The sequence below is a fragment of the Oncorhynchus mykiss genome, chromosome 12 (assembly GCF_013265735.2).
Source record: "Oncorhynchus mykiss isolate Arlee chromosome 12, USDA_OmykA_1.1, whole genome shotgun sequence".
Taxonomy (NCBI): domain Eukaryota; kingdom Metazoa; phylum Chordata; class Actinopteri; order Salmoniformes; family Salmonidae; genus Oncorhynchus; species Oncorhynchus mykiss.
Genome location: NC_048576.1, coordinates 55,398,827 through 55,424,112, shown reverse-complemented (window position 1 = coordinate 55,424,112; position 25,286 = coordinate 55,398,827). Strand labels below are relative to the sequence as shown.

Genomic DNA, 25,286 nt, shown 5'->3' with positions numbered 1-25,286 from the left:
TCTGGTCAGGCCCCGTGCTATGGGGTGATGCTCACGGGGTCGAGGCGGAGCATTCACAGGCTGGTGTGCTCAATGCCAGCGTCCCGCATTTGCCGGGTGGAAGCTTGCATCCAGCCAGAACGGGTGGGGCCAGCTCTGCGCTCGAGACCACCAGTGCGCCTCCACGGCCCAGTGTATCCGGTGCCTCGGCCAAGGAAGAGGCCTCCTGGATGTCTCCCCAGCCCGGTGAGGCCTGTGTCTCCCTCCTGTCCGGAGCTGCCAGAGTCTCCCTCCTGTCCGGAGCTGCCAGAGTCTCCCTCCTGTCCGAAGCTGCCAGAGTCTCCCTCCTGTCCGGAGCTGCCAGAGTCTCCCTCCTGTCCGGAGCTGCCAGAGTCTCCCTCCTGTCCGGAGCTGCCAGAGTCTCCCTCCTGCGCGGGGCCTGCTACGAGGGTCCCCGAGCCAGAGGTGGAGCGGGGTCTTACGTCCCTCACCAGAACCGCCACCGCAGCAAAATGCCCACCCAGACCCTCCCCTATAGGTTCAGGTTTTGCGGCCGGAGTCCGGGGTGGGTACTGTCACGCCCTAACCGTAGAGAGTGTTTCACGTCTCTATTTTGGTTTGGTCAGGGTGTGATTTGGATGGGCAGTCTATGTTCTATGATTTTCTATTTCTATGTGTTTGGCCGGGTGTGGTTCTCAATTCAGAGTCTATCGTTGTCTCTGAGAACCATACTTAGCTACCCTTTTCCCCAACCTGTTTTTTGTGGGAAGTTAACTTTGTCTTCATTCAGGGCACATAGCTCAAAGCTTCACGGTTTGGTATTTGTTCTTCGTTTTGTCTGCGTCATTTTTGAATAAAGAGGAAATGTACGCTTACCATGCTGCACCTTGGTCCAGTCCTTCAGCCAGCTGTGACACGGGTAAGAATTAAGTCATCTTCTCTCTAACATGTTAGAGTTGGACCTCATTTGGACCCTTCAAGAAATCCAGGAATGGCAACAGCTGGTGTCTGACGGCGACCTATTATTGTACCAAGTGGATGGAGGCAATACACATTAAGGTCTGTAAAGGAAGAGAACGTGCTCCCTTCTGAACTCCCTTCTGTATCCCATTTAAAAAGGGTGCTTGGAACCAAAAATAGATTTTTGTTTGTGTGATACCCATCAAGGACATCACTGGTGAGGCCACCTCCAAGGCGATGGACATCTTCAACACCCATGGTTCTCCTAAAGTCATCTTAAGTGACCGAGGTCGTGAACTCTGGAACAAGGTACGGAGGTTATATTCTATCACCAACGTTTTTTGTGTTTTTTTTTACAGTTTTAATTTTTAATTGTTACATAATCAGACATTTCAATATCTTCCATTGCCAATAGATATCCCTTTCCACCCCCTCCTCCAGGTTTGGCTGAACAAACCAACCACACCCCTAAGACTGCCATGGGCAAGTCCCTTGACGGGTTCCAGGTATGGTGGGAGGACCAGCTGAAGGTCATTCTCTTTGCACACAACAGCAGCAGAGTACTCACCCTATTGCCTGCTGTATGGACAGGAGCTGCAACTGTTGACTGAGGTTAACATTGCAATAGTTTATTGGATATACTATAGTATTTGAAATGTGTGATTGACATCTAGTTTGTCTATTGCTATTTTTGTATGGACAAGGCAGAAACAGAAGGAGAGCAACTGGAAGAGAATCAAGGAGGGGAATGACTTGGTTTGGAAGAAGGACGAAAGGAGGCGAGACCTGAGAATCCTTGCTGCTCTGTTGCTCCTAGCTTGGGTCACCACCCATAAGGGTGATTATAAAAATCTCAGATGACAACTATTTGCCTCCTCGCAATGGCCGGCATCGCCATGCTGTCAGCAGTACCAACACTGGCCCAGGGGTTTCTCCAAATAGTCAATGTCAAGGCTAAGTACTGGGTCACATTAAGTAACCTCTGCTGCCAGGTAGGTACTGATGAGGTGTATGACTCCAGTGGTTGTGACACCACACCAGAGTTTCTTTCACAACTCGCCTCATCTTTTCCAGGGACCATCCCTTACCTTCCTCATCAACATTACAGACAGGTATCCTTTCTTTTCTGTTTGCCGTTAACATTATTGCATGTCTAATCAAACAGTTAAATTAAATCATTCACTAACTGTATTTTCTTTTACATAACCTGTGTGTTTGCTCGTTTACTTCTCTGCCTTCTACCCTGTTCCCTTTACACTGCTCCTGTTCTGCATGACCTATGGGGTTCAACCCAAAACCCAGACGTGGATCCACCTGATGTCCTCCATTACCAACCACCCTCCAACTTTTCATTACATCATCTACAGCTACCGTTGTTGTCAATATCTGCTAAGACATGTTTTTGCTCTAACATACTGGGCACATACTGTGAGATACACAGATTAACTAAAAATACTAGCATTGCAAACACTCAGAACAAACAGAGCAGCAGTGCCTTGACTTCGATGTCTAACTCTTTGAGTCCCCCTTCCGAGACTGATTGCCTGTTGAGAACGAGTGACAGGCAGAACCTCCCACTCACACAGCACCCACCTCCTCTCTATTCCACTCACCATAATTCAGTATTTCAGGCTCTGATTGCCATGTGAGTGAAAATCTGTGAAAGTAAATTGACACTGAACAAGACCTTTGATAGGCTAGAAAACTATGCATTGTGGAGTTAATCATTGTTATAGCCTAGATCACTTTATATAATCTGGACCGTTGTTTTTTCTAAGGCTAAGCAAACAACGGGTAGCATATGCCTTTTATCCGTCTCTATAACAAGGTTTAGGCCTATATCCTCACATACCGTCTCAATTCGAGCCCTGCTTTTAACCATAAGACATCTCCCCAGAAATGTTTTGCCTACGGATTGCATGGTGACAGCGATTGTGTCTGTTAAACCGGGAAGTCTGGTGAAAAAAACGTCAAATCATGATATCTGTGATTTTAAGGTCTGAGAAAGATGTGAGTTTCTGAATTGGAATTCCAATTTGAATGACCGTTCATAACTATTTTTCCCAGTCTGAGCTTGTTTTTCCCCGAGTTCCCAGTTGTCATGAATGCAGCACTAAATTTGAAAGTCAGAGCTTGCCGAGTTCCCAGTTGTTTTGAATGTGCCACTAAAGACCTAGACTGTCTCTTATTTCTGAATAGTGCTACCTCCAACAAAGAAGCCCTTGTGTCTGTATTGATGTGAGAAATAGGCATATCTACACATTAATGGGGGCTGGCTGCGATATCAACTAGCCTAATCATTTTTGTATAAAGTGATATGCCTATTTTAGCTAAATCGACAAATGAAATTGATTAGATTACTCTGGCAATTTAATTTTATTTTTACAAAATAATGTACATGTAGACCTTTGTAAGGCGTTCATGGTGAGATTGTTCATAATAAATTTACAAGCAAACTGACACATTTCACGACATGACCACTACGTCTACATGACATATACGTGTCACGTGACATGAACGTGACGTCAGTTTGACGCCTTATATTGTTTTACAAAAGAGAGAGAGAGAGGCTTGTGGAAAGTGAAAGTGGTAAGCATTATTAGGACTATAATCTCCTTCAATATGTGTCTTTACACACCTAGGTCTAGGCTATTGATTGATTCAAGACATTGATCTCAGTTTGTCAGTGTCAAAGTAGCCTGCCATTTCGATACTTTTTGTGTTATTAACAAAGATTCAGCCAAAGTATCCAGTCATGTAAAATGATGTAGAATTGCATGAAATGCATTTATAAAAGGCCAACGTTTTCAAAGCACTTCATGGCTACAGAAGTGAGTGCTATGGCTCGGTAGTCATTTAGGCAGGTTACCTTAGTGTTCTTGGGCACAGGCACTATGGTGGTCTCCTTAAAACATGTTGGTATTACAGACTCGGACGAGGAAGAGGTTGAAAATGTCAGTGAAGACACTTGCCAGTTGGTCAGCGCATGCTCGCAGTACACGTCCTGGTAATCCGTCTGGCCCTGCGGCCTTGTGAATGTTGACCTGTCTAAAGGTCTTACTCACATCGGCTGGGGAGAGAGTGATCACACAGTTTTCCGGTACAGCTGGTGCCCTCATGCATGTGTTATTTGCCTCGAAGCGAGCATAGAAGTAGTTTAGCTCGTCTGGTAGGCTCGTGTCACTGGGCGTCTCTCGGCTCTGCTTCCCTTTGTAGTCTGTAATGGTTTGCAAGCCCTGCCACATCTGACGAGTGTCAGAGCCGGTGTAGTACGACTGGATCTTAGTCCTGTATTGACGCTTTGCCTGTTTGATGGTTTGTCTGAGGGCATAGAGGAATTTCTTATAAGCTTCCGGGTTAGAGTCCCGCTCCTTGAAAGCGGCAGCTCTTTAGCTCAGTGCGGATGCTGCCTGTAATCCATGGTTTCTGGTTGGGTTATGTACGGTACATGTTGCCTCTACTCTACTGCTCTATGCCACTATGCAAATGCTATGATGTGAATGCAATGCTTTATTATAAAATAGTTTTTTGTTGTTGTATGCATTCCAGTACCTCAGTACTCCCCAGGTCACCCCGCTCTCTTGGTCACTGTTTGTTCCGGCACCTCCCGATTTACAAATTAAGCACCGGTGGCTGTTAATGGTACTGATTTTTCTCTCTTTCTCCGTGTGTGTCTGTGTGTTTGCAAGTCTGTGTGTTTGCAATGTTGACTCACCCTACTTGTAGAGAAATGTCAATGCCATACTCTTTCATGTTGCCTAAATGGTCTATGACTGTCATACAGTACATGCTTTTAGTTTTTGTTGTCCTAGGATTTGGCTAAAATGCTTGATCGATAGCCTAACTTTCTTTCATGGACAATGATGCGCTGACCTGTTCACCGGACGTGCTACCTGTCCCAGGCCTTCTGTTTTCAACCCTCTAGAGACAGCAGGAGCGGTAGAGATACTCTCAATGATCGGCTATGAAAAGCCAACTGACATTTACTCCTGAGGTGCTGACCTGTTACATCCTCGACAACTACTGTGATTATTATTATTTGACCATGCCGGTCATTTATGAACATTTGAACACCATGGCCATGTTCTGTTATAACACCCAGCCCTGCCAGAAGAGGACTGGCCACCCCTCATAGCCTGGTTCCTCTCTCAGTTTCTTCCTGGGTTCTGGCCTTTCTAGGGCGTTTTTCCTAGCCACCGTGCTTCTACACCTGCATTGCTTGCTGTTTGGAGTTTTAGGCTGGGTTTCTGTACAGCACTTTGATATATCAGCTGATGTAAGAAGGGCTATATAAATATATTTGATTTGATTTTGATTTGAATTCCAAATCCCTATATCCATTAAAGGCTAATTTAGGAAATTGATAGCTAGTCACCGGTGGACAACGAAAGAACGAGATGCATTCATGAATACACGCCTCTACGGGAATGTCTGCTAATGTCATGAAATTACACTGGTCACTCAACATTTATAAAATATTTATAAAGTTTACAGTAAATAGAACTCACTTTAGATTATGGACTTCAAAAGTACTTCACTAATGATTAGTAAATGGTTTATTAATGTGGGAGTCATGATTAATAAATGGTAAAAACACAATTTATACATGTCTTAAGTGTTTTATTACAGAACCATAAAATAAAGTGAATTGTGGAAAGAATGTGCAAAAAACCTTCCCTAATTGCTGATTTCTGAAAATTGTATTATCAATAATTGCAATATTTCATCTTCAAATAATATTATCCTATTAACTACACTACATGGCCAAAAGTATGAGAACACCTGCTCGTCGAGCATCTCATTCCAAAATCATGGGCCTTGCTGCGATAGCAGCCTCCACTCTTCTGGTAAGGCTTTCAACTAGATGTTGGAACGTTGCTGTGGGGACACAGCCACAAGAGCATTAGTGAGGTCGGGCACAGATGTTGGGTGATTAGGCCTGACTCGCAGTCGGCGTTGAAGTCATGGCTCTGTGCAGACCAGACAAGTTCTTCCACACCGATCTTGACAAACCATTTCTGTGGCCACAAGGTTGGAAGCACAGAATCATCTAGAATGTCATTGTCTAGCCCAAACCATGGAAAAACAGACCCAGACCAGTATTCCTTCACCAAACTTTACAGTTAGCGCTGTATTTGTGCAGGTAGCATTCTCCTGCTATCCGCCAAACCCAGATTCCACCATTGGATTGATAGATGGTGAAGCATGATTCATCATTCCAGAGAGCACGCTTCCACTGCTCCAGAGTCCAAGGGCGGTGAGCTTTACACCAAGCCAGCCGACATTTAGCATTGCGCATGGTGATCTTAGGCTTGTGTGCGGTTGCTCGGCCATGGAAACCCATTTCAATAAACAGTTATTTTGCTGACGTTGCTTCCAGAGGCAGTTTGGAACTCGATAGTAAGTGTTGCAATTGAGGACAGATGATATTTACGCGCTATGTGCTTCAGAACTTGGCGGTCCTGTTCTGTGAGCTTGTGTGGCCTACCGCTTTGTGGCTGAGCCGTTTGTTGCTCCTGGATGTTTCCACTTCACAATAAAAACACTTACAGTTGACCGGGGCAGCTCTAGCAGGGCAGACATTTTACAAACTGACTTGTTGGAAAGGTGGCATTCTATGACGGTGCCACGTTGAAAGTCACTGAGCTCTTCAGTAAGGCCATTCTACTGCCAATGTTTGTCTATGGAGATTGTATGGCTTTATGCTCGATTTTATACACCTGTCAGCAACGGGTGCGGCTGAAATAGCCAAATCCACTAATTTGAAGAGGTGGGTGTCCACATACTTGTGTGTGTGTGTGTGTATATATATATATATATATATATATATATATATATATATATATATAGCGACACCGCTAGATAGCAAGGATACCAGTACACAGTGTCCTTCCTCCCCACTTGCCGAGCACTACTTTCCAGCTGTTCTGTTAATGATGACAAGGGCAGTGGCAGGCGGGGGCGAAGGACATTGTGTGCTAGCTAGCGAGGACTCTGGTATGTGAAATTTACTTTCGTAGGATAGCCGGAGGCAAAGTCATTAATATTCATGAGTTACGTTGGGTGATTGGTTGAGCCTTCTTGTGTGTGTAACTGTGCTGCAGAGCCGTGTGTTTAAGCTCGCTCGCCGGCATGATCAGTAAGCACCAAACATCTTGGGAAACCCAGCTTCAGCTTAATTAATTGTGAAATATATTAAAGCCTGACCAGCTAGCTACCAATCTATGAAAACGAGTCCAATAATTGTTATTTTTAACAATTCCACAAACTGTTTGTTGCTTGATATGAGCAAGTTGACCCAAATATATCAAATAATAGGAAATCCACAATTAGTTGGTTAGTAGTGGCTACTGCCTGCCTGGCCAGTGAGCTAGCTAGCTACATTTTAGGAAAGTAGCTATCCTCCTAATGGGGTGGTCAGTGGAACTAACTATGAGCTTAACAGATGTTGGTGAAAAGGAACTAGTAGCCAGTTGTTGTTAACCATGGTGGAATAATATCCAACCAGCTGGCTCCTGAAGCCTACGTGACATGTCTATGTGCCTATGATGAGCTCCCGAGTCTAGACGCAGACTGCCTAATCTCATTAGATAGCTAGTTTTATTTTTTTTTAACTGCTGAGGTGACTCTAACCCTGTAGCTAGCTAACAAGTCCTCCTCAGCAACAATGTTATTGAGGTGCGGGAATATAAAATGTGCCTTTGAAGTTACTACTGGTTTTAATTCAGAGGGGAGCAAGATTGTCCACCAGGCATTGTTTTGTGTTTTGGTAAGGGCTTGGAGTGATGTCACGCACCCAAGAAGGCTCAACCAACAGACAAAATACAAACCCTCCAACCCGAAAAAGACCTGTGGTGTAAAACAAAAAACACACAGAATTCTTTCTTTCCACGGGGCCATGGCCATCTCCTCCTCATGGACTGCACCAGATTTGCCCGTTCTTGCTGTGAGATGTTACCCCACTCTTCCACCAAGGCACCTACAAGTTCCCAGACATTTCTGGGGCGAATGGCCCTAGCACCTCACCCGCCGATGCAACAGGTCCCAGACAAACTCAATAGGAGTGAGATCCGGGCTCTTTGCACACCGCCCCAGACCATGACAGACCCTCCACCTCCAAATCGATCCCGCTCCAGAGTACAGGCCTCAGTGTAACGCTCATTACTTCGACGACAGAGGAACCTGGTGAGACAAAACCGCGACTCATCAGTGAAGAGCACTTTTTGCCCGTCTGGTCCAGCGACGGTGGGTTTGTGCCCATAGGCGATGTTGTTGCCGGTGATGTCTGGTGAGGACCTGACTTACAACAGGACTACAAGCCCTCAGTCCAGCCTCTCTCTGTCACGCCCTGGTCTTAGTATTTTGTGTTTTCTTTATTATTTTGGTCAGGCCAGGGTGTGACATGGGTTTATTTATGTGGTGTGTTTTGTCTTGGGGTTTTCGTAGGTATTGGGATTGTGGCTTAGTGGGGTTCTCTAGCAAAGTCTATGGCTGTCTGGAGTGGTTCTCAAACAGAGGCAGGTATTTATCGTTGTCTCTGATTGGGAACCATATTTAGGCAGCCATATTCTTTGAGTGTTTGGTGGGTGATTGTTCCTGTCTCTGTGTTTGTTTGCACCAGATAGGCTGTATAGGTTTTCACGTTGCGTTTGTTGTTTTTGTATTGTTTGTTTTTTCGTCTTCATTAAATATGTATCAAGAATACCTCGCTGCATTTTGGTCCGACTCTCCTTCACCTCAAGAAAACCGTAACACTCTCAGCCTATTGCAGACAGTCTGAGCACTGATGGAGGGATTGTGTGTTCCTGGTGTAACTTGGGCAGTTGCTGTTGCTATCCTGTACCTGTCCCGCAGGTGTGATGTTTGGATGTACCGATCCTGTGCAGGTGTTGTTACACATGGTCTGCCACTGCGAGGATGATCAGCTGTCCGTCCTGTCTCACTGTAACGCTGTCTTAGGCGTCTCACAGTACGGACATTGCAATTTATTGCCCTGACCACATCTGCAGTCCTCATGCCTCCTTGCAGCATGCCTAAGGCACGCTCACACAGCAGGGACCCTTGGAATCTTTCTTTCGGTATTTTTCAGAGTCAGTAAAAAGGACTCTTTAGTATCCTAAGTTTTCATAACTGTGACCTTAATTGCCTACCGTCTGTAAGCTGTTAGTGTCTTAACGACCGTTCTACAGGTGCATGTTCCTTAATTGTTTATGGTTCATTGAACAAGCATGGGAAACAGTGTTTAAACCATTTACAATGAAGATGTGTGAAGTTATTTGGATTTTTACAAATTATCTTTTAAAGACAGGGTCCTGAAAGTTTGTATACAGTTCCAAAGTTTGGACACCTACTCATTCCAGGGTTTTTCTTTATTTTCTACATTGTAGAATAAAAGTGAAGACATCAAAACTATTAAATAACACATGGAATCATGTAGTAACCTAAAAATATAATTTATATCTGAGATTCTTCAAAGTAGCCACCCTTTACCTTGATGACAGCTTTGCACACTTTTGGCATTCTCTCAACCAGCTTCATGATGTAGTCACCTGGAATGCATTTCAATTAACAGGTGTGCCTTAAAAGTACATTTGTGGAATTTCTTTCCTTAATGTGTTTGAGCCAATCAGCTGTGTTGTGACAAGGTAGGGACGGGATATACTGAAGATAACCGTATTTGGTAAAAGACCAAGTCCATATTATGGCAAGCTAGCTAGTTAGCACACGGTCTCCCCAGCCTCCCGCCTGCAGGCGGGGGCGACAGGAAGTGTCCTTCGCCACCGCATGTCGGGCAGTTCTGTTTTCCTGCTGACGGAGGGATGCCCACATGCAGTTTAGCCCCAAATTGCGGGTCGCAATCACACACTATTTGAGCGCGCAAGTTTGGCTTTTTGAAATCCGCAGGTACACTGTGCAGGATGGCTCTGTCTGACAGGTTTACTGGAAATTATAAATGTGACAGGAGCTTTTCAAATGCTAAAATGCACACACACCACTTTTAATTATTGCATGGGAAGCTAAAATAATACAATCTGACAAAAATGCCTTACCACGCCTGAAACATTTCAGAGGAACATGACTTTGTATTAAAATACTTTATTGTAGAAGCTTACATCACAATGATTGTTCCTATTTAAAAAGTTCAGAATAAATCCTAATTACAAATGTACTGGGTTGTTCTCATTTTGCAGTCTGATTAAGAAATCTAAACATGAAATAGAATAGCCTAATGCACATTACATTTCTGTATGTTGTAATGTAAATTATCCAGGCATCAATCACATTAGATTTGAACCACATGGATTCCATTTCTAAAGATTTGATCTCTCTCCCATACATCACACCCCCTCAGCTAATTTCAATTTGCTCTTTTTTCCAGATAATTAAAATGATCAGTTTACGTAAAACAGGATCAGATGCTTGAACGAACCCAGAGAGACACGAACGCTCTAATCATGCTGTTACTAGGGCTGTCAAGATGAAGTCTTCAGAATACAGATCGAAGCTATATTTAACTTAACGCAAAAAACAAAAAGAGGAGCAGAGTGGAGCACCCAGTTCGGGAGGGTGGGAAAACACTTGTGAGGGAAGTTAACGTTAGGTCCAGGATAAGGCATTCATCACAGCTGTGTAGCTCAATGTACTACCTCTGCATATAAAAAAATACAAATAATATGGTTGTCAGCAAGAAGTCCACTTTAGCAACAATGCTTGATTCCCCTTGTCTGTTCATATTCTCTGTTGCAATGTCAATAAAACAAGTAATCTCAATATTGATAAAACTTGATTGATGAAATAGGCAAGGACAACTATTCATTCTGTTGTAGTTCCATTGTTACTTGCTTTAATCTCATTTCTTTTTTTTGGGGGGGGGGGGGGGGGGGGGGGTGGATTCTAATGACCAATTCATTAATACCCATAAAGAGAAACATACAAGACAACTTCAAAACTACAAGCATGGAGGTCAAGACTCCTCCGGGAGGATTTCTTTTCTTTTAGTTAATCAGAGAAATCTGCTGAAACAGAGTAAATCATGCATCTTACTAACAGATGGGCCAACAGTGATTCCACATATTTTAAATTGGTGATAGATCTCAGCAGTATCTGTTAAGAGGAATAACAGAGCGTAAACTACATTCAATATCTGTTAATGAGGTATAACAGGCATTTCCCTATACTTGGCCAGTGTGTAATTACGAGTAGGGGTTGAAATGAAATTCTATAGATCATGATGGCCAAAGATGACAGAATTCCGTTCCACTGCTTTCCCATTTGTAAATTACCCCTGATTACAAGTAGGCATTATGGGAGGCTGTCCACCTTTGACTGAAGGTCCCCTTCTCCAGTAACATACTTACACAACTCTGAAGCTGTGCCAGTGTGATATCATGTATAAACTCCCTTGATTTTCTATGACTGTTGGCCTGCGAGGGTAGCCTAGGTATGACAAAAAGTAGTCTGGGTACCAGTCTCTTTAGCTATCATTCCACTTCGTGATATATGCCAAAGATTATTCGGTTTAGCATATCAAGGAGTGGAATGATAGCTAAACAGACTGGTACCCAGACCAATTTTGTGTGTGTGTGTGTGTGTGTGTGGGGGGGGGGGGGGGGGGTATGGCTTTGCCACTAGCATATCGGAATTGCTGACCTTATACAATAAGGGACTTCATTACCCACATCTGACTGCAATGCTAAGTACACACCCAAACTTAAACTCTCGATTTTCCACTTCATCTGTTCTTATACTGGCCTTGATAGTCAGTAAACAGATTGGATATCCCTGCCACAGATTCCCTGGTCTATGTCCACAAGTACACTGCTTGACACAATACCCGCTCAAACCAGAAGCCAGCCAAAGTACCAAGCATTAATTCAGATTAAGACGATTATGAAATTAAGCCATCTAATCACTTCTCGAATTCATGTAGTAGTAATGAACCGCTGTCCCCCGGTGGTCAAAAGTTTTGAATATGGTTGTGAACAACCCTGTGACCAAGCCACAGATGCGTGCCTGGCGCACACACAAACACAGCAGTGAGCCCTAGGTACACCCAGAGCAGAAAACAAACAGAAGTGTTCCTGATGTGGTCAGGACATTGAACTGAACCAACATCAACTGGGCTCCTGCCCCCTTACAAACACTACTATGGGTGTGGACACATTTTGCTAGGATGCCATCATCCTTGCAAATGTGACAGACTAATGTCTTGAAGCCTCATTATGCCATTCCATTTGAGATTGACAGCCACTATGGAATCCATACAGGTAAAATAAGTTTCAATGCCTGCAGTACACAAGATGAACACCCAAAATGATAGCATCAATGACAGCAGACACTGAGGGGCAATGTTGATACTGGAGTGCTGTGAAGGAGGATAGATCATTTGAGTACTTGGCAAAGATATAGTTTTCATGTTGTATTCATATCCAAAGGTAACATATAAAAGGAAATAGAAAGGTAAGAAGACCGCCGTCCCTCTAGTCTTGGCAACCACAAGGATGTGCAGAAGATCTATACATTTAATCATGAAAATATTCCAAGACCAACAGAGAAAATAAGTGTAGGTGGTGGTCTTGACAAACATCATATGCTGTATGTATTTTCCTTATCAGCAGAGGCATATCTTTCGATATTATTCAATTCACATCAAAAAGCTCATAAAAAGTCAGAGCCACACTTTTATTGTGATAACTAGAAATGTATTGAGCCCAATAATATAAAATCCTTTGTAAGGTTTGTGAACAAATAGTAGTGGAAAAAATGCTATTCATCTTCTATACCATTCCAGACTCATGCTTCACTTTATGGCATGTCAGACAGCAATTGATATAAAAAACAACAAAAAATACAGGAAAAACATTAAACAGGTTTCTCTCCGCAAAGGAGTAATTTACAAAAACACTGAGCCACAGGAAAGTCAGACAAAGAGGGGTTTAAAAGCAAACTGGGAAAAAATCCTTGAGTAATCCACTTATTGCTTTCTGGATGAGAAAAGAGGACGAGTGTAGGGAGTCTATGCAGACTGGTCTCTCGTGAAGGATTCTGTTCTGTTGGATGGGACCAAAGCTGGGTCAGAATGGACCTCAATACTAGTGTATCTGCTTGCATGAACACGAAGAGTGATGACGGAATGTTGTGGACCAGAGGGGAAATGGTAGCTGGCTACTGGTCCGTTGGCATGTCTCTGTCTGTTTCTGCTTTAGAGGGTTGCCCCGGCGACGGTGTGTGGGGAGGTCGGGACACGGGGGCAATCCCATGTGCCATAGCCAGGTTCCCTGCAACAATTCCCTCCACTGCAGCGCCTGCCCCCGTCAGGCCTCCTGCTGCCACTCCCACTAGACCAGTAGAGAACCTGTTGACAAATGAAGAGTTGAGACAGAAGAATTAAAATAGTATTATATGGAATTATCTTTCTAGGATCATATAACACAAGCCAGATGTCATCAATACCTGGAGCTGTCTTTACTGTCACTCATTTATTACCTACGGGTGCTTCCTGTCCCTCTTAACAGTCTCCGCAAAGCATGGTCGTACCTGTAATCAGTAACTCCGTTGTGTTCGGAGTGCACAGCCCCAGGGTCCATGCCAGGCCACTGGGGCGTTGCCATCAGATACTCCTTATTCACACAGTTCTTCAGACTGTCAGGGATGCGGCCTGTTGGGAGAGAAAAAACACCACAACAGTCAAACGGATCAAAGTCTACTTAATGACAACTCTTGATAAATTGTTTTGGGGATGGATTACAAAACAACTTGTGGGCTGTAATACATAAACTATATCACTTAGTGGTTAGGGCTACTGTGCCAAGTCTCATGTGGACCGACTGTTGTTCACTCTGCACAGAAATGCAATTGTATCATTGTACCCTAGTGTATGTGCCTAATGCCTATAAATATGCTGTTATACACTGAGGCTTGCATAACTGAATACCTGTGATGGCCCGGCGCACTTCCCTAGCTGCCTCCTCCCGCGCCTCGAGTGACGCCTGCTCACTGTACCAGGATGCGTGGGGAGTGCAAACCAGATTGGGGGCATCCTTCAATGGGCCCTGAGAGAAGCTGGAGGAGTATAGATAAACAGACCGGTGAGACATATTAAAGAGTGTGTGCAAGGGGGTGTTCATATAAAAAAAAAAGTTTAAATGGTGAATCACAACGGTCAAACCAGTTATTGTTTGCACGTTTTAAATGACTGGGCTATAAGCAGGATGAGGAGGCTATAAAGTGCCTGTGGGCTGGGAGGAAGCTGACCTGAAGGGCTCCGTCTCGTGTACGTCCAAGGCAGCACCCCGTATCCTGCCCTCTTTCAGTGCCTGGGCCAGGGCCCTCTCATCCACCAGGCCCCCGCGAGCCGTGTTAACCAAAAATGCTCCCTGACGCATCTGCACACACGACAGATCAGTCAGCAAGCCATGCAGACAAAAATAACGCATTGGTAATGAGGGTGTTGTGGGTGGCAGAAATGGTGTACACACATGTGTTGGGGTTGTCACAATACCAGAATTTTTACTTTGATTTCAATACCAGGTTTAGTATCACAATATTTGATACCACGTTAGACAGCCAAGTATGCATAAATCAATTAGACTTTGTTTCTACAAATAGATAATGGTAATCATTTATTTGAATGGGTAATCTCTTTTGATAAACTGGGTAAATCAAGATGTAGCCTAGGCCTAGCCACAATACAGGTAAATGCATTCTCAATAGGTGCGCGCATGCATTGATTTGAGTTTGTTTTGCCTGATTTCATGGGGCTACAGATGACAATCCGTTTCCCTTCCATTTGGGACTTATTTTATTGTACTGATCAACATTTGCATAGAAGTAGCTTATTTTCAAAAAATGTGTGCCGTCTCTTTAACCAGTTCTGACATCATTCACGAGGCAGCCTGTTCACTGATCATCTTTGGGAGAAGAGAGACCGCATGAGGGGGAGCTAACATGATGCAGCTCAGACTCCCAGTGCAGGCTAACAATGACTAACGCCTCAATCACACCGACAGCGTCATTGCATTTTGGTACACCAGAAGTACATTCCTTTCCGACGGAAATCTGCGTTTGCTTCGCAGCATTGCAGAGGCAGTTGCAGTGCGTTCTGTGTGGTGCATATGTTGGATTTATCGAACGTATGCGTCAAACTGTATGCGTAGGCGGCTTGACAGAAATGGTAGTAGAAGGTTGAACTTTTATTGCACACATTTCCAGATGATCACACCGATAGCGTCGTTGTCACAAGGCGAAAGTGGAGCAGGCACGGTGCACGCTATAATAAGGGGTCGACTAGACTGATAGATCAGCAATTGACAGAAACTACTGAAAGTAACAAAACCTAGTACCGAACCGTTTTTCCATGTTAAGAGTATTGAAAAAGTACAGAAGCGTCGGCATACCTTACAACAGTAGTGGGTGTGTGTCTTATACCTGTTTAATGGTGAAGTCGTTGATGAGGTGATGGTTGTGCTCGTTGAGGCTGCAGTGCAGTGACACACAGTCAGAGTGGATGAGCAGGTCCTGCAGGGTGGCCATTCTCTGCAGGCCCAGAGAGCGCTCCACTCCGTCTGGCAGGTAGGGGTCGTAGAACATCACACTGAAGCCAAAGGCCTTGGCCCGCAGCGCTACAGCTTGGCCCACTCGCCCTGCGCCACAAGATACACTCAGACTGGAGGATGGCGTAGCGGTCAGAGGAACCTCTCACTACTTCTCAGAAAACTAAAAATTATTTACTCTAAATATACATTAAAATGATCTGAGAGGACACCAGAAAACTTGAATCAACATGTGTGTCCTATGATGACTGCACTTGCAGAGAGCCCTCGCTAAGACGAGATCAATTTCCTTCCTCACCCAGGCCGATGATGCCCAGCGTCTCTCCCCGGATGCGGGCAGCTCCGCTGGCCACCTCCCTGATCTGCTCCACGCTGGAAGCCCTGGTGCCCTCTCTCATAGCCTGGTGCATCCAGGTGACACGGCGGTACAGGTTCAGGATCAGACACATGGACGTGTCCGCCGTCTCTTCCACTGATGTCGCAGGCACATTACACACAGCTATACCTGAGGGGGACAGAGTACAAAGGAGACAGTGATTAGTTATGATAGATATTGAGGTGAATGGATGGATGGGTGTAGTAGGTAGGAGAAAAACAGATTGGAGGTGAAGCAAAGTATTGATCCAGTAGCCAACCTAGTTCAGCCGCAGCCTTGATGTCCACGTTGTCAAAGCCACTGCCAATTCGCACAATGATCCGCAGGCCCTTGAACTTGTCCAGGTCGTCCCGCGAAAGGCTGATGGTGTGGTACATCAGGGCGCCCACTGCCTCATTCAGCACCTAAAGCACCAGGGAGAGAATGTACGAGTTCAGACATATCCTTATTCTACTATTGCACTAAAAGAGCAAATACATTACCTAGCTCCATTGAGTTGGAAATAGCCCCCCACCACAAAAACAACAGACAGGTTCATGAAGCATCCATTTCCCAACTTTAAAAAAAATGCAGATAGATACTTAGAGGTGTATAGGAGAGTAGTGGTGCTGGGAGAGATAGTTGGTTACCTTCTCGTGGATCTCCTGGGTGGACTGGGCATCACAGAAGGCCACTGTGGCCACGTCCTTCAGGACAGGCATCTCCACGGTGCAGTCACGCCCATCCAACAGAGCCACCAGGGGCCGCGGGTGCATCGGCCCATTCAGAATCGGGGGGCGAATGCCTAGATAAATACAACAAATCAATTTCAGCAATGTCAAATGGGATCCCCCCCCATGTCTCCTTTCTATAGCGTCAATCAGATAGACCATCTACATGATCACATAGGCCAAACTGTCAACTTCCACAGTTTCCTCAACATCTGCATGTTTAAGATTGAGATTGGGGAACACAATCAATAAAACCACCAAAAATATACGTCATTTGTTTTGTTCTTTATGATCGTAACAATGAAAACCCATCAGAAATTGCAGAAAAATAATTAGATTTTCACTTTCAAAGTAACATTTTACACTCTAAAAACATGACTTAAGTGTCCACTCAAGTCTAGGGATTACAATGATATACAATATGATGATATACAGTGTCACTTAAGAAACGCAACAGGAAACCTGCCCTGTACACGTCACTAAGTAAAATCCCATATGAATGCATTATGTCCAGCATGGACAGAGGTAACCCATTGTTGCAAAATCCCTTTATGATGACCACAACACATCTACAAAAAGCCAGGATGTGTCTCAAAGTTAGTGTCATTGCAAATTTAAGCTATTACACTCTCGGGCAGCAGTATTCCAAAATTCCCACCAACTAGATCCATGGTGCCAAAAAGGACAGGTTTCAAAATGTCAGTATTTCAATAAATAATTGCTACATAAAGCGATCATTGGGCATTAACATTTTTGGGGTTTATTGAGAACACAATAAAATGGCCCAAACATACCACAGTGCCTTCAGAAAGTATTCACACCTCTAAACCTTTGCCTGCACCCACACGCACACTACCCCATCATGTCAAAGTGGAATTATGTTTCTCAACATTTCTATCAATTAATACAAAATAAAAAGCTGAAATGTCTTGAGTTAAAAGGTATTTGTTATGGCAAGCCTAATTAAGTTCAGGAGCAAAATGTTGCTTAACACAAAAGTTGCATGGAATCACTGTGTGGAATAATAGTGTTTAACATTATTTTTTGAATGACTACCTAAATCTCTGTACCCCACACATACAGATAAACGTAAGGTCCCTCAGTCAAGCAGTGAATTTCAACCACAAAGACCAGGGACATTTTCCAAATGCCTTGCAAATAATGGCAGCTATTGGTAGTAATACAAAAAAAAAACAGATATTGAGTATTCCTTTGAGCATGGTGAAGTTAACAATTAAACTTTGTGGTGCACCCAGTCACTACAAAGACACAGGCGTCCTTGCTAACTCAGTTGCCGGAGGGGAATGAAACCGCTCAGTGATTTCACAAGGCCATGTTGAAATGAAAAAGTTAGAGTTTAATGGCTGTGATAGGAGAAAACTGAGGATGGATCAACAACATTGTAGTTACTCCACAATACTAACCTAATTGACAGAGTAAACATAATTATATCTGTACAGAATAGAAATATTCCTTAACATGCATCCTGTTTGCAACAAGGAAATAAAGTAATAATGAAAAAAAAAAAAAAAAAAGTGGCAAAGCTATTAACTTTTTGACCTGAATACAAAGTGTTATGTTTGGGGCAAATCCAATGTAAAACATTACTGAGTACCACTGTACATATTTTCAAGCATAGTGGTGGCTTAATCATGATATGGCTATACTTGTAATCATTAAGGACTGGGGTGTTTCTCACAGGATAAAAAAATTAAAATAAATGAATGGAGCTAAGCACAAGCAAAAACCTAGAGGAAAACCTGTTTCGGTCTGCTTTCCACCAGACACTGGGAGATGAATTCACCTTTTAGCAGGACAATAACCTAAAACACAAGGTCAAATCTACACTGGAGTTGCTTGCCAAAAAGACATTGACTGTTCCTGAGTGGCCGAGATAGATATTACTGCCCAACATCTACCCAGGTTACCATATATACACTACTCAAAAAAATAAAGGGAACACTTAAACAACACAATGTAACTCCAAGTCAATCACACTTCTGTGAAATCACACTTTCCACTTAGGAAGCAACACAATTGACAATAAATTGAGCCTCATTTTGACTTGTTTTAAGGACATTACATCAAAGTTGGATCAGCCTGTAGTGTGGTTTTTCACTTTGATTTTGAGTGTGACTCCAAATCCAGATCTCCATGGGTTGATAAATTTGATTTCCATTGATAATTTGTGTGTGATTTTGTTGTCAGCGCATTCAACTACGTAAAGAAAAAAGTATTTAATAAGAATATTTCATTCATTCAGATCTAGGATGTGTTATTTTAGTGTTCCCTTTACTTTGAGCAGTATGTATGTATGTATGTATGTATATATATATATTTATTTATTAAATATATATATATATTTTTTTTTTTTAATGTTTCAATTTGTTTTACATTTAAAATCACTTAGCGTTAAGGGGAGAGTCGCTGCTCAGCTATTTTCAGGTCTCACTCTGACAAAGAGTTCCAGAGTTCCTTTGTGGAGATGGGAGAAACTTCCAGAAAGACAACCATCTCTGCAGCGCTCCACCAATCAGACCTTTATGGTAGAGTGGCCCGACAGAAGCCACTCTTCAGTAAAAGGCACATGACAGCCCGCTTGGAGTTTGCCAAAAGGCACCTAAAGGACTCCCAGACCATGAGAAACAAGATTATCTTTTCAGGCCAAGATAGAACTCTTTGGCCTGAATGCCAATCGTCACATCTCTACGGTGAAGCATGGTGGTGGCAACACCATGTTGTGGGGAAATTCTTCAGCAGCAGGGACTGGGAGACTAGTCAGCGTCGAGGGAAAGATTAAGAGAGCAAAGTACAGAGAGAGATCCCTGATGAAAACCTGCTCCAGAGTGCTCAGGAACACAGACTGGGGCGTTGGTTCACCTTCCAACAGGACAACGACCCTAAGCACACAGCCAAGTTAACGCAGGAGTGGCTTAGGGACAAGTCTCTGCATGTCCTGGAGCGGCCCAGCCAGAGCCCGGATTTGAACCCGAACATACGAACATATCTTGAGACCTGAAAATAGCTGTGCAGCGACACTCCCCCTCCAACCTGACAGAGCTTGAGGGGATCTGTAGAGGAGAATGGAAGAAACTCCCCAAATACAGATGTGCCAAGCTTGTTGCATCATACCCAAGAAGACTCAAGGCTGTAATCACAGACAAAGGTGCTTCAAACAAAGTACTGAGTAATGGGTCTGAATACTTATGTAAATGTGATATTCCAGTTTATTTTATTTCTAAAAACCTGTTTGTGCTTTTTCATTATGGGGTATTGTGTGTGTGTGTGGGGGGGGGGACAAATATAATCTATTTTAGAACAAGGCCGCAACGTAAAATGTGGAAAAAGTCAAGGGGTCTGAATTCTTTCCGGATGCACTATATATAAAAATTGCCATTTCAGAGTACACAAAGCTGTCTGCTTCATTCTCAAATACAGACAAGGCAGTCCCCCAACCCCCACCAGACCCCTCCTGATCAGGGGAGACTCCTCCAGCAGATTAGCAGAAGGGTGCGGTTGGGGGCACAGGCTTGTTGAGTTATCATGACCTAAATGTCTATGTCTGGAGGCAGAAACCCCTGCCCTTCTGCAACAATACACAGCCTGCCTGCTAGCCCTATCGCCACAAACATCTCATAAATAAATGTACAAACGATGTACAGCTAAATTAGCAAAGATAAATAGCGATGGGCATTTGAAATGATTTCACCATTTCGAATAATAATCAGATTTATTAAAACCCTTTTTACATTAGCAGATGTCATGATATTTAAGATATCTGGATAGTCAAAACATGTAATAAAGCATGTATTTTTTTGTACTTCAATGGAGACTTGCTAGCACGACTAGAGTAGGAGGGGCCGGTGAGTGTGTATGGCAGAGAGTGTGCAAGCGAGTAGCCAAACTGACCTGCGCTAGTCAAACTTGTGGTTGCCATAGGTTATTTATACCATCATCTGGTAGTGCCCGTCTTAACTTCATCAAATATTTGTAAAGACGCTAGCTAGCTACATTAGAGGGTGTTGCTGTGCTGTCTGTACCTGACTCCAACAACTCCAACAGGCTGTTTGTTAATCAGTCATTGTAGCTACTCCTAATTTAGCCCAAAATTAATTCTGTAATTGTATTTCCATTTAGAAATACCCAATTTCACGTTCTTATATGGCACCTTTCACGGCAGCGCTGCTTTGATTGACCGACAATAACAACAAGCTACACGTGTGAAATATGTGCAGGCTACCTGTGCGTCTTTTTTATGGGGTGCACTCAAACTGTTGTACATTTTTTTTTATGTCATGGTCTATCCTTGTAGGCTATATAGCAACATCACAGATAATTGTATTTAATTTTAAACTAAGCATTTACTGTTAAAGTAGGCCTTATTTATTTTAATTGTCTTCAAAAATGACTAGTCTCCGAGTAAGCAAATACTAATTTCAGTTTAGATATTCGAATAACCATGCCCATCCCTAAGAGATAGCAGGAAGATAATTCATTAACAGTTGAGAAATCCCCTAAAGTGATGCAGCAATTTAACTCTGCTAATCCTTGAAGGGCAGTAGAATGCCAACCCACTCCAATAACGTTTTAGAATTGCGCTAAGGCCAGAGTGCCAAGTAGAGACAGCAGAAAACTCTGAATGACAAGCAAAAAAAAAAAAAATGCAATTACCAGTGTCTTTCTAAATCATGACACTAAACAAGTGATAATGGAATTCACAGGCACACAAGGGGCCTTTCGTGGAGCTACAATGTTTTGCAGAGCTAAGGAAAATCAAAGAGTAGCCTAGACATTGACGCTTTAAAGAGACGAGAATGCAATATTCAAAGCAACATCACTGCCTGCACACAGACCACAACAGCACTTGTGACTGTCAATTGCTTCCTTTGCTTAATATGAAGGCTCCAAGTACAGATTACTGTTCTGTTTGCCAACAAATTCCATCATTCCTCCTCAAGGACAACACATGGAAAAAGAAATTGCTTTTTTGGCTCATTCTAATCTGATCCAGAAAATGAAACATAGCAGTAATAAGGCGCTAGTCTCACAAATCTTCACAGGCGATTGGAGCAGAATATAAACACACAACAAAAGCAGAGCGCTCACCAAACATACAAAAATAACCCATTTCTATCTAGACAAAAAAAAAAGGCATTGATTACAAATGAACGTAAAGACGACAACAACAAAAAGGTGCACAACAGAAAGAGAGCGGAGCTGGCAACACACATGCACCATATGGTCATGGAGACAGACGCCTGGCAGTGTGTGTGCATGACCATGTGTGCGTGGAAAGCCTGGTCTGACCGGCAGCAGGGCCATGCACACAATGCCATTCATTCAGCGTTCATTCATTCTCCCCCTCTGCCTGCCACTGTGGGTGTAAGTGAGCTCGTAGGGAGGGGTGGCTGATAATGCTGCAGGACCCCACCCAGCCCCCTGCCACACAAGCTCCAGAGCTCGCTCTCTCTCTCACACACACACAATACCAGGAGAGACCCCAAGGACAAAAATGCTAAACCAAATAGCAGATTTGTACTCTGTCCTATCCATCTACCCCTCTCTCGTCCCAGAAAAACAAGACATTCATCCTCCTAACCTTGCATGCTGCAGTTGACCAGCCTTTCTTCCTCTCCTTCTCCACTTACAGCTACTGTCAGAATGCTTTCGCTTGGCACAATCCCAGGCAAACACCCTCCTCCTTCTGCCTGCCCCCTGCTCCAATCAGAGGGAGGAACAATTCAGCCTTAACCAACCAAAACAAAGCTTATTAGCATTGAGACGCTAGGTTAGGTAGTCCTACATGTGCGCCATTTGTGGACAAAAAAGGAATAACTTGTGGACTTATTTTGACACTGAGGTAAGCAGAGGGGAAGTGGGTCTACAACAGATCCACGTTTGGAAAGTCTGTTTAATAATACGATCCTTTAGATATTTTGTCTCAAATTCCCATAATGACCAGCCTTCCTGCCCACTGGCACAGTAAGTTGAAATGGAATTGGCTTCCCGCAGACTGTTTTTGTGCAACCCAATACAATGGAAAGCAACGCTAGTGTATGTAAATAAACCCATGTTGCTAAGAGCAGCTAGGCTGCTACTTGATATGCAGTAAACTAGATTCATAATGAAGTGCATAATATGCCAAAAGCTATTGAAGAAAAAATTACAATGAAACATAGCCTAACCACATGTAAACCCTTGAGTAAGGCACAGTGCTTTCAAAACAGAATTTTCTGTAGTAGATAGTGTGGATATAGGTAAATAGATCTGAGGTTGGAATAATACTGTAGAATTGTGAAAATTAAGTGTAAGAGCAGTTTGAAAAGACCACCTGAAATTTCAGCCTGGGGATGGAGTTTTAGTTAATAGACCAATAAGAAAGAGTTCCAAACCTCTGTAAATAATAGCAAACCCAGCAGCTGATTGATGGAGCCCACTGTGCACCTTCAATGCTGCAGAAATGTTTTGGTACTCTTCCCCAAATCTGTGCCTCGACACAATCCTGTCTCGGAGCTCTACGGACAATTACTTCAACCTCATGGCTTGTTTTTTTTGATCTGACATGCATCCTCAACTGTGGGACCATATAAAAGACAAGTGTGCCTTTCCAAATCATGTCAATTGAATATACCACTGGTGGACTTCAAGGATGATCAATGGAAACAGGACACCCATGAGTTAATTTCCAGTCTCATAGCAAAAGGTCTGAATAATTATGTAAGTAAGGTGTGGGTTTTTTTTATACATTTGCTAAAATTTAAAAAAATGTTTTTTATTTTGTCATTATGGGGTATTGTGTGTGTAGATTGTTTTTTCTCAAACTATTTATTTAAAACTTTTTAGAATAACAGCCTTATTCTATAATGTAACAAAATGTGGAAGAGAAGGGGTCTGAATACTTTCCAAATACACTCCTGTTTTATCAATGTATGTAACCTAAACAGCCAGTGATAACTTGACAAAGGCAACATGAAGGACCACAGGCAGCCACCCTCGCTCTTTTGCTGATTATGGAATTTGAGCTGTTTTTCAATCAGTCATTGGAGAACCCTTCCCTTCACACATTGAACAGCTTATAAGACTGGTCGCATTCCCCTGCTCAGATGCTGCATGCATTAACCAATGGTTGCGTGCCACTTCATCAACTGTTTCATCAACTGACAGATTGCTATAACATATGTGGTTTGCTGATACGTAAAATAGCTATCCAGGCGTTGTAAGATCTGGCATGTCAGTAACGCCTGGGCAGAGGAACGCTCCCATTGTCTGCCATAATGAAGTCAAGCGCAACTTCATGCTGTCCATCACTTATTTATGTCTATGGTCCATCATCAGGCCATTCTACATTGGATTTTAAAATATATATTTTTTTCTCAAGAATCCTTAGCTGTGTTAGTTAGCTACAGAAGCTTGTACGCGTGGATTGTCAGTCCCTAACATGATATGGGGCAAAAGTATGTACTGACCTTCACAAATGCGGTCCAGCCTCTGGCGCTTGACTTTGTGCTTATCCATGAGAGCCATCAGCGTTTTTCACCCCAGCCAAAGCACAAACAGACCAAAGGCTTAGCTGTGAAGCACACAAGACAAATAGTCAAAACACTTCCCGGGGAACAATGTGTACCGATGAAAACCTGTAAGCTAAATAAAATGAACAGCGTTTCAATATTTAGATAAATTAGTTACGTGACAGGCTTCGCTACTAATTCCTAAAGTTGCTAGCCACACTAGTCGTAGCTATGGCTAATAAAGTTGTTTACTTATCTCTGCTTAGATTTTTTTGCTAACTAATTGTTTTAGTTAACCTCTCTAGCCAACATGACTGCTGGCGAGAGCCAACACAGACAATTAGGTGCTAACTCCCCAACCATTTCCATTTTGAAACTTTCACACTATTCTGACTTCTTAGCTAACGTTAGCTAGCTAGCTAATACGTAAAACACTTCGAAGCTTCAGTTTATAAGTAGCTAACGTTAGCTAAATAGCTAAGCAGTAAGCAATATACACACTTTAACATTAACTATGTACTGTAGTTGGCTAAATGTTGTTAGTTAATGTTAGCAGCCTAACTAGCCATCGTCAACAAACTAAAAAGTAGTTAGCTAGACTAACAATTCAAAGTCAGTAGCCAAGAAAGTCGTGTGGCTCACATGGCTAGTTAGCGTACCGAACACCAGGCAAACGTGAGTGTTCGAAAACAGGCCTGTTTTACAAAGCTATCAGCTAGCTAGTAAGCTAATGATAACTAGCTAGCGCTGATAAATTACAGGCATACATCAACACACAAGTTCAAGCGGCGAAAAACATTTAGTTTCAAGAGAATAATACTACGGAGCAGTAACATTATTGTAGCTGTTGGATCAGACCACTAATTGGTAGCTAGCGAAGGTTCATGCGTTACCAAATAGTGCAGGTTCTATTCTTAGTGCTGTGGGGTCAAAATTAGTTGTCTTCCCACTGATCTCTCGTCATGAATCCAAACAGTTTGTTTAGAGGAGTCAGGTGACGGACGAGTCACAGAATGAAGAAAATCCTATATAAACCACTATTAGTTGAGTGTGGCGCCTTCACGTAACACAGGAGGTATTGCATCTGGGCACACTGACCATCCGCCCGATTGCTCAGGGACCACATTTGAGGTCGATTCATTTTTTTCAAGATGGCAAAGATCATAATGTATTCTCAACCACAGGCAGGCTGCAACTTCCC

At 43.1% G+C, this 25,286-nt stretch overlaps 1 protein-coding gene across 4 annotated transcripts; it reads right to left on the bottom strand.

Annotated features, from left to right (window-relative positions):
• Positions 1-10,814: 10,814 nt before the first annotated feature.
• LOC110537801 (C-terminal-binding protein 1) lies at positions 10,815-25,138 on the bottom strand. 4 transcript variants are annotated; one of them, XM_036937834.1, is made up of 10 exons: positions 24,979-25,138; positions 24,044-24,147; positions 16,497-16,651; positions 16,127-16,271; positions 15,790-15,996; positions 15,367-15,581; positions 14,194-14,324; positions 13,874-14,001; positions 13,477-13,597; positions 10,815-13,294 (listed from the first exon to the last, which is right to left on the bottom strand). In XM_036937834.1, the coding sequence occupies exons 2-10, from the start codon at positions 24,099-24,101 to the stop codon at positions 13,105-13,107; spliced, it is 1,350 nt and encodes a 449-aa protein (XP_036793729.1). In that variant the 5' UTR covers positions 24,102-24,147; positions 24,979-25,138; the 3' UTR covers positions 10,815-13,104. The 4 variants fall into 4 exon arrangements, with proteins under 4 accessions (XP_036793729.1, XP_021479870.1, XP_036793730.1 ...); XM_021624195.2 differs by lacking the exon at positions 24,979-25,138 and adding an exon at positions 24,728-24,959; XM_036937835.1 differs by lacking the exon at positions 24,979-25,138 and adding an exon at positions 24,745-24,959.
• Positions 25,139-25,286: the final 148 nt, after the last annotated feature.